This window comes from Pteropus vampyrus, unplaced genomic scaffold, assembly GCF_000151845.1.
Source record: "Pteropus vampyrus isolate Shadow unplaced genomic scaffold, Pvam_2.0 Scaffold149, whole genome shotgun sequence".
Taxonomy (NCBI): Eukaryota; Metazoa; Chordata; class Mammalia; order Chiroptera; family Pteropodidae; genus Pteropus; species Pteropus vampyrus.
This window is the reverse complement of record NW_011888930.1, coordinates 2,780,373-2,793,976: the sequence shown is the minus strand read 5'-3', so window position 1 is coordinate 2,793,976 and position 13,604 is coordinate 2,780,373. Positions and strand designations below refer to the sequence as shown.

At 33.0% G+C, this 13,604-nt stretch overlaps 1 protein-coding gene across 1 annotated transcript in view; it reads left to right on the top strand.

The window, feature by feature from the left end:
- EIF3E (eukaryotic translation initiation factor 3 subunit E) overlaps positions 1-12,960 on the top strand; it is a 45,015-nt gene extending 32,055 nt beyond the window's left edge. Inside the window, exons 11-13 of the mRNA XM_011369458.2 lie at positions 11,244-11,346; positions 11,640-11,774; positions 12,770-12,960. Of these exons, the coding sequence (XP_011367760.1) occupies positions 11,244-11,346; positions 11,640-11,774; positions 12,770-12,808 (277 nt within the window). The 3' untranslated portion in view covers positions 12,809-12,960. The remainder of the gene's footprint in view (positions 1-11,243; positions 11,347-11,639; positions 11,775-12,769) is intronic.
- Positions 12,961-13,604: the final 644 nt, after the last annotated feature.

The following is a 13,604-nucleotide window of genomic DNA, read 5'->3' as shown; positions in this document are numbered from 1 at the left end:
AATTGCTGGATCATACGGTAGTTCTAATTTTAATTTTTTGAGGACCCTCCATCTCCAAAATGTTTTCCATAGTGGCTGTACCAGTTTGCAGTCCTACCAAGAGTACACTAGTGTTTCCTTTTCTCCAACCTCCTCTCCAGCATTTGTTTGTTGACTTATTGATGATAGCTTTTGACAGGTGCCAAGTGATATCTCATTGTGGTTTTAATTTGCATTTCTCTATGATTAGTGATATTGAGAGCATCTTTTCAAATGTCTCTTGGCCATCTATATGTCTTCTTTGAACAGAAATATCTATTCAGGTCCTCTGCCCATTTTTTAATTGGATTGTTTGGAGTTCTTTTGGTCTTAAGTTGTATGAATTCGTTATATATTTTGGATATTAACCCCTTATCCAAGGTAACATTGGCAATAATCTCCCATTCAGTAGGTTGTCTTTTCTAAAGTCCAGAAATCTTTTCTCTCTTCCAGGGATAGTATTTCCTTTTTATTTAGGTTATTTAAACATTTTTGGATATCTATGGAATGTTTTATTAAAAGGATTTTCTTCAAATATTAGAGAAGAATTTCAGAGCTGGAAGAAATCATAGGGAACTTCTAATCTGACAACACACAGTTATTGAATCATTGACAATAGGACTTTTCAGTAGAATGTTCTGTGGTGATAGAAATGTGAATAACCAGGGTATAGTAGGTAATAGCCATATGTGGCTTTTTGAACCCTTTAAATATGGCTTAGGTTTTAAGTTATAGAACCACGTTTTTTAACTCGTGTGTGTGTGTGTGTGTGTTGTATGTGTGTAAGAATTATTTTCATTTGCAATATTTTATAAAACATTTTCTCTAGTTTACTTTAAGAATACATTACATAATACATATAGCAAATATGTGTTGATCAACTATGTTATTGGTAAGGCTGTGATCAACAGTATGCTATTAGTAGTTTAGTTTTGGGGGAGTCAAAAGTTATATGCAGATTTTGGACTGTGGGTGGTTGGCACAGCTAACACCCCACATTGTTTAAGGATCAACTGTATATGTGTAAGCAGATCAAATCAGGGCCTTCACTCTGTTTAGCTTCCCTCCCGGCTGCTAAGGTACCTCTATGGAACCCTAAGACTTCTGGAAACACAGTTTTACAAAACACTGATTCAGTACAATCCTTTTGTTTTCTAGCTTCTCGTTTGTACCTGGGAAATTTAAGGCTCAGACATTAAGCTGGTTAAGTCTTGTTTAATGCTGGAGCCTAGGCTGATAGTTCTCTGACATTCATTGTATTGTACCTCACTATAAGTGCTTTATTTTTCATTGTGACAGTAGATATTTTTAGAAATAACATATGTAAACAAATTTTTCATTAGTGTGTCACTTGAGCCAGAGGATAAAAGTAGAAACCATAAGTCAGTGTTTTAACTCTGTGTCTCAGAATTTCTATAGAGTTCTGTTTTATAAATAGAGTCCCTGAAGCCACTCCAAGCTTTCTGGATCAGGTTTTCTGAGTATGCTATATGCCGTGATGTGTAATAGGGCTACTGTGCTATTTGTTAAAGATGGTTATTCCAAAGTACATGCGGGATTGAGAACCACTGCATCAGTTTTTTATGCACATAATTAAAGCTTGCTGGAGTAATGGAGTGAACAGTGATTTGGTATATTATGAATTAAGAATATAGGGGTGAGCAGAAAGTGTAGCTTCATATGAAAAAAGAAATATTCTTCTTAGAGCAGCAATGAAATCTTAGGTTGTAAGTTTAAAGAAGGGAAACATTCTTGAGGGGAGCATTCAGTGAGACTCAGTTCAGGGAGTAAGCTTCTAAATGTTTTTAAAAGGTTAGGAATATGACTGAAAATATTAAGCATATAAGTTGGGCTTTTATAAATACAGTTAAACATCTTAATTCAGACTCTAAGATAATGATCAATAGAGCTAATGTTTACCTTTAAACAATATGTAGAAAAACTGTTGTTCTCTAATTCAGAGGTTTTTAAACCTAGCTCTACAGAAAAATCATCTGAAAAACTTAAAAACAACAACTTAAACAAAATGAATAGATTTTCTGGCATCACCCATACCTTCTGAATCAGAATCTCTGGTATCAAGGCTTGAGAATCTGCGTTTAAACCTTCCTAGGTGATTCTTTTGCAATCAGCCTTGGGGAATCATTGCTCTAAATTAGTGATGTGTAGGCCTAACTGCATGTTAGAATCAAGGGGGAAGCTTTAAAAAGAAATAAGGAAAATTAATGTTGACTGAGCCCAGCCCCTAAAAACTAAAACGTTCTCTGGCAGGAAAATCTTGGCATCTGTATTTTTTAAAGCTCCTATAAGTAATTCTGATGCAAATCTTTTTTTTTTTTCTTTTTTCTCTTTTTTGCTTTTTATTTCGAGATGATTAGATTCACAAGCAGTTGTAAGAAATAATAAAGAGATACCCTTTATGCAGTCTCCCCCAATGGTAGCATCTTGCAAAACAATATCACAACTAGGATATTGACATTGATACATTACTGTCAATCTCAAGGATCCCTTGAGTTGCTCTTTTATACCCACTGCCCCTCCCCCACCTCTCCTTAACACCTGGCAACCACTCATCTATTCTCCATTTCTATAATTTTGTCATTTCAAGAATGTGCAAAACCTTTTTAAAATGTAGTGTTCAACTCTCTGAAGAGGATAAATACAATACGTGTTATGATTATGATATCATTAGTTAATAGCAGTGTAACTAGTATAGTTGTTCAAAAAAGAAAATATTACAGATGTGAATGAACAACTCTTCTGGCCAGACACTGGGTAGAAAGGAAGGAGCACACCCTAGAAGCTTAAAAGATAGAAGAAACAGATATTAAAGATAGTTACAAATTATGGTGGATGTTTTGAGAAAAATACAGAGTAATTAGAATAACATGGACATAATTTGTATATTGGAGAACCAGAGAAGTAATCTGGATTGAAGGTTCAGTGAACCCTGATAACTCTCTAAATGGACTTTCTTTAAGCTCCAAACAGACTCATTTCCACTGTTTACTAATTATGACAAATTACTCCATTCACTAGTTTATGCTGGCCTATCTCTGCCTCTAATTAAAGTTATTTGATATTCGATCAGCCTTTGCAGAGGGAAGGGGAAGGATTTGTCTCTGGCCTCCTTTCTTTCCCCCAGTGGACATATTTCAAATGCTGAGTAGAATAGTATTATAAAATCCAAGATTGTTTATTAAACAACTCTTTTCATTTGTTATTTGGAACATTCTCTGTTGATAGGTTTCTTGACTAAATGGCTGTAAGCACATGTGATAGTCATATCTTCATAAAAATGCATATTAAGAATGTTTTTATCAGTGTATATACAACCCTATAGATTTGTAGGATAAGTTACGAATCTGTTTACCATAAAATATGCAACACATGTCAAAAAAGATTACTGTGGTGGGATTTAATTTAGTATAGCTGAATAGTTTATCAGATATGGTGTGTGTCTGAAATTTAAAAGCTGTTCTAGAATAATTCTTGGACCAGTTTTCAATTGTAGATAAAAACAAAGTATGGAAGTAATATTTTGAATATGTATGATAAACATGTTGGAGCATACATTAATATAATTCCTCTATAGGGGGTTAGTTTTGGCTTTTCACAAAAGAAGGGATTTGCCAACTGCTCTTGCATTTACGTTATAAAATGAAGACATTTTTATTCTACTTTGCTTATTTTATTAACATTTAGACCTTAGTATTTTTCTTGAAATACTTATTACCACATAATTTATATTCATAATTATACTTCCTGATATTAGAGAGATAGAAAAGTGCATTTCCAGATGGAGATAAAGTAGTTTCAAAAGCCATTATTAACTTTGTTAACTATAAAGTAATTTACTCTTTCTTTTGACTAATGAGATATTAGAAAATTCAATGAGAATTTTAAGTTTTCACACATAGCAGTTTTCATTTCTCAATTTTCTCTTTTTTTCTCCTAATCTTACAGTTAAACACAGTTTACACTTAGCACTTATTCTTTAATTAGTTGTCATAGCATATCCTTATAAAAGACTGAAGCACTTTGGATATGCTAAATAGTTGGCCACAGTATTCCGTGAAAAGCAGGCCAGAAGTTCCCAGAGCTTTATGCTGTCAATAGTATTTGAAGTACATCGTGTTTATCAAGTAAAATTTGAAAAGCCAGGTTATTTAAAGATGTAATTAATAAGCATGTGAAATGCTAGACCGCAGATATGTTAGGGCTGGGGCTGGGGCTGGGGCTGGGGCTGGGGCTGTGGGAGAGAGACTATTTAAAAGATGAGTCTTTGAAACTCGAATAGAAAATCAACCTAGAATTGGTAAAAAGGTAAAACCCTGTTTCTCTAGATTTAGATTTATATGTCTTATGTTCTTAAGTGGAACCACTGGTCTTAATTACTGCCCAGAAACAAGTAACTTGTGTGCTATTGGTATGAACATGCTTAATGAAATTGTACTGAGGGTGTAATAATTACTTTTACTATGTCTTTTGAAATAATACTTAGGATTCTATGTATTTTTTCCCCTGGAGGGAATGATTTACATAATTATGTAGTCAAAGTTATTCATCTTTTCCTTTATGGTACTGAATTGTTGTATTTCAAAGTTTTTTCTCACAGTAGGTTTATATATTTTTTTACCTGTGTTTTCTTCTAAGACTTTTATAGCTTTATTTCTTCTCTGGAAATCCATCTAGGTTTTATTTTGGGAATAGAGAGTAAGGAAGACATCTACTTTTCCCCCCCTAAATAGCTAGGCAACATGATATATTGAAAAACTCTTTTCTCCCACTGTTTTGAAATGCCACCAATATCACATTATGAATTCTCATTTGTATATGGGACTTTTCTGCACTCTTTAATCTATTATAATTGTCTTTTGATTTTTGAGTCAGCACTAGATTGTTTGAAATAAGGTAGATTTGTAGAGTGTTTTAGTATTCAGTGTTTATTTGTCCTGGAATTGATAATCACCACTTTTGTCCTCATTTTTTTCTTAATATTTTTATCATTAATTCCACTTCAAACTCTGCCAGTTTATAAATTTCTTCTCAAGATTGTTTTATCAGTTTTATCTTCCTGGAAAAAAATCTAGACTCGTTGATCTCTCTGTCTGATTCGTATTTGTCTCCCTCTGTCATTTATTTGTCCTGGGGAGTCCCCTTACCTTAGCTCGTGTCCTGCTATAGAGCTCCAGTTTCCTGGACAATATACCTTTTTTTTTCTTGGTTTACTATCATATTTTGGCAAAGCATATCCTTCAGTAACTTTATAGGGAACGGTGCTTTGGAGGTAAATTTTTTTCACATCTAAAATTGTCTTATTTTACTCTAATACTTCAATAATGTATTGCAAAGCGTGGTACTCTGGTTTGAAAACTATTCCAGAATTTTGAAGATATTGTTCTATTGCTTTCTTGCTTCCTGTTAGAGAAGTCAGAAGCCATTTTTATCTCTGATCCTTTATATGGGTCCTCTCTAGAAATGTGGAGGAATTTTTTTTTTTTTTTTTTTTAGTTTGTCCCATTGCTCTGAAATTTTACAGTGATATGCTGTAGTATAGCTCTATTTTAATTTTTCGTACTGGACTCTTTTAGTTTGGAAACGCATGCTCTCAGTTCTGGGAAGTTTTCTTGAATTAGTTCTGTAATGATTTCTTCTCTTTTACGTTCACTGTTTGTTCTTTCTAGAATTCCTGTTTGAATATTGGACCTCCTGGACCAGGCTTCTAATATTTTTTTCTCCTATTTTTCATCTTTTTGTTTTTTTGCTCTACATTCTGAGATTTTCTCAGCATCTTTTTTCCAACTTTTTATTTTATGTATGCAATATTGCAATAGTTTTTAATTTTTAAAGGATTTTAAGGATAATTTTTATTTTAGTTTTTTTATTGAGATAATTGACATACAACATTGTATTAGCTGCATGTGTACATGATTCAATATTTGTACATATAATAAGTAGTAAACATCCATCACCACACAGTTAACAATTTTTTTTCCTTCTAATGAGAACTTTTAAGATATACTCTCTTGGCAACTTTAAAATATACAGTACAATATTATTTACTATAGTCATCATGTTGTACATTATATTCCAAGGCTTGTTTATTTTATAACTGAAAGCTTGTACCTTTTGACTCCTTTCTCCCATTTCCTCTAGTCCTCAAACATTGCCTATGGCAACCACCATCCATTCTGTGTATCTTTGAGCTTGGTTTTGATTGTTTGTTTGTTTGTTTGTTTTAGATTACACATATAAGTATGATCATACAGTAATTTTTTTCCCTATCTGACTTATTTCACATAACATAATGCCCTCAAGATCTGTCCATGTTGTCCCAAATGGAAAGATTTCATTCTTTTTTGTGGCTGAATGATATTCATGTGTGCGTTTGTGTCTCATTTTCTTTATCTATTCATCCACCTATGGGTATTTAGGTTGCTTCCATGTTTTGGCTATAATTGTAAATAATACTGCAGCAAACATAGTTGTGCATATAGCTTTTTGAGTTAGTGATTTTGTTTCCTTTGGATAAATGTCCAGAACAGAATTGCTGGATCATATGGTAGTTCAATTTTTAATTGTCTGAGGAGCCTCCATGCTGTTTTCCATACTAGTTGCACAGTTTATATTGCCACCAACCATATACAAGCGTTCTCTTTTGTCCACTTTCTTGCGCACTCTTGTTATTTCTTGACTTTTTGATAATGGCCATTCTAACAGGTATAAGGTGATATCTTATTGTAGTTTTGATTTGCATTTCTTTGATGATTAATGATATTGAGCACCTTTTCATGTACCTGTTGGCCAGTCTCTTATGTCTTTGGAAAAATACTGTTGAGTTATATGAGTTCCTTATATATTTCGGATATATTATATATCTGAATATATTTTGGATAGTTATATGGTTTACAATATTTTCTCCCATTTGGTAGGTTGCCTTTTCATTTTGCAGATAGTTTCCTTCACTTTGCAGAAGCTCTGTATTCTGTTCCATTGTGTCTGTTTTTAATGCCAAAAGTAGTTTGATTACTATAGCTTTTAATGTAGTTTGAAATCACAAAGCCTGATGCCTCCAGGTTTGTTCGTCTTTCTCAAGATTGCTTTGGTTTTTCGGGGTCTTTTGTGGTTCAATATGTATTTCTTATTTAACATATATTCACTATAATGTGTCATTTGAGCAGGAGAGCTAGTCAACTAAAAGATGTGTATAAGGGATTACAAAAATATTTCAATATATACTTTATACTGCCTGCAGACAAGGTTGATATTTTTAGTGTAATCTGAATAATCTGGAAATTATTTTTGTGTTTAAAATCTAGATTGAATCAGATATTTTTTCAGAAATTCTGCATTTTGATACATTTTATATTTTAGCTTATTAATAAACAATTATTTTAAATAACGCAAGGTAAGCATGGTGTAGAATAGCTTATGGCAACTTCATTTTTTCAGCTTTAATAAGATATTACATTTTTATTTTCTAATCTTTACTATTTTTGCATAAAATCATTAGAATGGAAGAACAGTTGAGGATTTTTTTTTTTTTATTAATTTCTTTTACTGTGTATATTTTTCTGTTACTTAAAAGAAACTGCACTATTGTCATGTTTCTTTAATTCAGTGAGCCCAAACCTTTTTGGCACCAGAGACCAGTGCTCCTATGAGAATCTAATGCCTGATGATCTGAGGTGGAGCTGAGGCGATGATCCTAGCAGCTGCAAATAGAGATGAAGCTTGGTTCACTAACCTTCTCTTGTGTGGCCCAGTTCCTAACAGGCCACGGCCAGAGGACTGGGAACCCCTGCTTTAATTCATTCTCAGAGTGATTGATAGCCTAGATAACCTGAGATGCCATCAATAATTTATTCATACTTATTGGACCTTATTTCAAGTTTTTTTCTCACTTGATTTAATAAGTAAAGGATCAACAAGCACAATGCAAACCACTGAATTCCCAAAGCGGGATTCTGGGTCAGAGCATGCAGACGTTTATGGGCCTTGATACATGTTGACAAATTGCCCCCGCCACATTGGAATATGAAATTTAGACTATGAGTGTAAAGAAAGGGTAGAGATGAAGAATTCTAGGTGGAGTTAAAATAGAATTTTCTTTCTTTTATCTTAAAAGCTGACCATAAATATTTTCTTAGATAAGTTGTCCCTAAACCTCCAGGCTAGAACCGGTAAACCCTCTGCATCTCCCATAACTTCTTCCACTTTGTTTATCATTACACTTAAAATAGTTTATATGTATTTTGGGGATTAGATGATTGTCTTCTACTCTGACCCTCTGCTTAAACTTTATAAAGGCGGAGAACAGACTATTTTGTCACCAGCGTAGCATCTAACACAGTTGATATTTTGTTGAATGAATGACAGGGAAGGAAGAGAAATGATTTGGATTGGCTGGCATCTAGTATTCATGAGAGAGAATAATAAGAGGTTGGAAAGTTAGATTGTAGCTAGATTGTAGAAAAACATGAATGAGAAACATAAAATTTAGAATTTTATTGTTTTGGTAGAAGTTTTAAATCCAGTCAAAGTTTCGAAAGGAACATAGGAATAAACTGATTAGTTGGGTTTTAGGACTAACCTTTCAACTATGTAAAATAGATTAAGGAGATACTCAAGAGGTAGATTACTTGGAAAACTAGTAAATAGTAATGGAGTCTGAACTAGGGTAGCGATTAGGGTAGGAACCTAGGAGTAAATTTAATTGCCTTCTGTGTACTGGGCATTGTCCTAATTGTGGGATATATTGCAGTGGACGAGGAAGCTATGGTGCATGCTCTTGGGTTACATATGCAGTCTATCATGAAAGCAGATATTCAACAAAAACAACAACAGCTGTTACGAATGCTATTAAAAAAAAAAAAGTAAGGGGCCATGAAAGCATCAGACAGATCTGTCACAGTTGAGAGAGGTCTTATAAGGCTTAAGGGATGGTGTTTTAGCCGAAACCCATGTAACAAAGCTAAATGAAGAAAGGTGGATGAAAGCAGAAGACACAATGTGTGCAAAGGCCCTGAAATAGTTAAAAAACAAGACATGTTTAACTGATGAACCTAGAGGTATAGTATGGCTGGTGGAGAGGAGAGTTTGAAATGAGAGTACATTGGTAAGGACCTTAGGTAAGACATAATGGTTAAAGAGATAATTGATAAGACTTCTCAGTTGGATATAGATAGCAAGAAGAGGAATCCAGTAATCTAAGCTTCAAGACTGAATATTTCATTATAATATTAGTTACTGAATATTTCATTATAATATTAGTTATAAACAGCCTTCGTAATCAGGTTTTATATTATAATTTTTAAAAAATCTTCATGATGCTTACTACACATAATTAGTGACTTACTGGGAATAATGTTTCTGCTTTTTAAAAGCAGACTGTAGAGATTTTGGAGATTGGAGTTTTAATATATTTAGTGTAAATTGTTTCATTTGTGCTTTTCAGAGTAAAATGGCCTTGGCCTTACTTTAAAGAGTTGTATTTTGGAGGATGCGGGAGGCATACAAAAGATAAATTACTATAGGAGGTGATAAAATAATAAGTATGTTTTAGAAAATCTGTTCTTTTAGAGTAGCAGCTTCAGGTAAAAGTATCAGATATTGGTTTACCTGAGCAGTACAAAAGAATGGAATTCACACCTCTAAAGTCAAACACCAGTAGGAAACACAAGGAGTTTATTGGGAAGCCACAGGAAACAATAGGGTTAGGAATTTTTCCTGGTCTAAAAAAACTGCCTGCTTATTTGAGTAAAATGATGCACTTCGCTGTCTTTAGTAGCTTAAATAAAATAAGGTTGAGTTAGAAAACAGCAGTAAAGAGAATAAAATGAAATCTGTTCATGAAATCGAAGTAATAGTCATGGATTAATTATTCTTTATGTTTACTGAGAATGTGCAGTTGCAGCAAAATTGGTCATAAAAACAGAAAACAAAATTTTGATGCCTAAATCCAGGGAATTTTATAGTTGAGTTGGCTCGTACTTACCATGATGTTTTTAACTCCAAGCATATTCTAAGGACAGATTTTAAATGAGTATGTCTTTATAAATTTAGTTTGTAATATTTTATTAATAGCCTAACTTAATTTTGACATTTTGAATGAAATTTTATTAGCTCTTTTTCAAAATTTATAGGGATAGCACAGATAGTATTAGTCCCATAAGATATTTTTATTAAATAGGTTGGTTACATTTGGATTGAGAACTCTGGAATCACATAATTACATAAGTATCAATGTCGTGAATATTTATATTTTAAAATTGGGAATGCTATCAGATTGGAAATTTTAGTTTATAATATTCTAAGGAATGATTTTGTTTTTGATATTCTAGTTCTTTTCATCAAACCAGTGATAATAATATTAGAAGGCCTGGCAAGTGTACAATATCTTCAGTGAAGACAGGTGAAAAGATGTTTGTAAACACCCATATATGTATATATATGTATACTATATACTGTTAAATACTATCTATGCAAACATAGATACTTTTTCATCAGCTGACTGACTGACTTACCTATTAAAAGGGCTGGGGCTTGCCTTTAGACTTATTAAATTAAGCCCTTCAATGGCCTCTGTTTCAACTTGATCATAATTTGATTGATATCAGAGATTGTAGATCAGGGTCTTGGTGTCTGTCACCTCCTTCCCTCCCTTCATCCTTCCTTCCCTCCCATGGTGCATGTGTGTGTGCACGCATGTACATGCCTGTTGTCTCTTAAATGTAGTGACCTTTTAGGTTATATAATGTACAATTCCAGGGAGTGCTCTCAGAGTTTACAACATAAACATGCACAGCAGCCCTGAGTTTTAGTTATGTTTTTCATTATAATTATCGCTGATGCTCCTTGTATATTTTTAATTTGAATAATCATTACACATTATAAAACACTTTCTCTCTTAGATCATTACTAGTTGAGTCACCTGTTAAGTGTAAGATACTTTTCTAGAAGCTAGAAGGATTTCTCTAAATGCAGAATATAGTGCCTTGCTCTCAAGGATCTTACAGTCTGTTTGGTGAAATGGGATAGTCATGTACATGGATAATAGCACAAACATAAAAAAGCATCTGTTAAGACTCATAGTACTTAAGAGAAGGTGACCCATAAATACCTAAAAGTCTCTATGTGGAATGTAGGTCAAAGACTATCTACTTAAAACTTAATACTAAGTTTTTAGACTTGGTTAATGTCATTTTTACTTTTTTCATTAGCATGTTAGCAGATAAACTGAACATGACTCCAGAAGAAGCTGAAAGGTGGATTGTAAATTTGATTAGAAATGCACGACTGGATGCCAAGATTGATTCTAAATTAGTGAGTATTCTGTTAGCTATCCCACATGCTAGACATAAGTTGCTGATTATTTTATGCTTTGGGGGAGAATTTTTATTAGGGTATTTTATTCTATTAAGAATTTGTTTTAATGTAGTAGCTCTTTGAAGGCAATAGCATCCTCCTATTTTTTGCTGGAATAATGTTATCTCTTTGGAGTGCATAAAAATATGTGATTGCAGCAGTTATGTGGTGGTGTGATGTCCTGCTTGTGACTTACCTGGGAAACTTAGTCATTAACAGTACAAGATCAGTTCCCCTCTCTCTCATTTCAGGGTCATGTGGTTATGGGTAACAATGCAGTCTCACCCTACCAGCAAGTGATAGAAAAGACCAAAAGCCTTTCATTTAGAAGCCAGATGTTGGCCATGAATATTGAGAAGAAACTTAATCAGAATAGTAGGTCAGAGGTAAGAATCACACATTTTCTATTCTGTATGGGATTTAGTGATAAAGTAACATAACTGTTATATTGACTTAATTTGAGAACATAATATCAGTTTCTTATTTTGTATTTCTGTTTGTCAAGGGTAGAAACATTTGTTTAAGAAATTACTAAACTACAAGAATTTTTCTTAGATGTATTATATGTATTAAGGAAACTGAAAAAAATTAAGTGTTCCTAGTTAATTATAACTATTTTTCTTTTCCTCTTATTCTTCCTATGGATTTCAGTAACTTAAATCCTCAGGGTTTTCAACACATCATTTTGCTATTGCTGATAACTTACATCTGTAGACCTCTATCAAGTGCTTGAAATTTGTATTCTGATATTCATATTTAACTATGTCAAAAAATATATTCCCTTTTTTAATAGAGATCCTACATATTTAATATTAAAAGAACTTGAATGGCTTTGTATTTTAGAATCCCAAACCACCTTAAATGCCTTTTAGCCATTATGTTTATGTGTAACTAGAGGATAGGAAGTTTTTAAGAAGCAGTTGTGGAATATTGTGGAATATTCAAGAACCCTGTTTGATTTGAAGTTTTAGCAACAGGTTTGTAGCCTTAGAATAGTCTTTCAGTTTTAAAAGAGAAGAAGGAATTAGGAAATTATTGTCAATGCCTATTTGAACCAACTCTAGAATAACTGGGCCTAAAAAATAACTTCTACATAATGAGGTTTTTTTGTATGCTTTAAGATCAATTTGCATTGATTTTTGTTACAGTATTGGTGATATTGTCATTGTTATACTTTATAATTGGTCAAAAACTGTATCAGATAGTATTTTAATGTATTTTGTTCTAGGTGAGACACCTGACATTTAGTAATTATAGAAACTGTTAAAATCTTAGAAAATGATTTGACAGGAGTAGTGCTGAAAGGAAACGCTAGTATTAGTTTGTTCTAAAGTTTTTCAGAAGATACTTTCTTTTCACCCTGTCTCTCTGTGTATTTTAGGCTCCTAACTGGGCAACTCAGGACTCTGGCTTCTACTGAAGAACTATAAAGAAAAGATGAAAAAACTATAAAAGAAAATGAAATAATAAAACCATTATATAAAGGGTGACATACATTTTAGAAACAATTAACATATTGAGTAAATTTTGGAGAATTTGAATAAAATTGGCTGTGTTTCATTATTTTGTGAACTTCCTTGTGTATACAAATGTGTGGGTTCCCCCCCCCCACTTTTTATTTTGGAATAATTATAAATTCATAGGAAGTTGCAAAAAGAGTATATAGAGAAGTCCCATGTAACCTAAACGTAGTTTCTCTTAATTTTTTCATCTTATGTTACTATAGTGCAATATCAAAACCAGGATATTGTCACTGATACAACATGTATGAACAGCTTTATGCCATTTTATCACATGTGTAGGGTTGTGTAACCACTGCAATCAAGATACAGAACTATCATCATCACAGATATTTTCCTCATGCTACCCTTTTGTAGTCACACCTACCCCCCACCACCCCCACCAGCTCTAACCCCTGGCAACCACTAAACTATTCTCCATCTCTATAATTTTGTCATTATGAGAATGTTATAGGAATTATATAATATGTGGCCTTTTAAGATTAGCTTTTTTTTACTCACCATAATGCCCTTAAGATCTAAGTTGTAAGAAAAATATCAGTAATTTGTTCCTTTTTGTTGCTAAGTTGTATTCGATGGTATCGATGTACCACCTTGTTTAACCTTGTACCTATTGAATGGTATTTTGGTTGTGTCCAGTTTGGGGCTATTACAAAGAAAGATGCTGTTTCTTAATTTCTTAAAGTAAATCCTTAG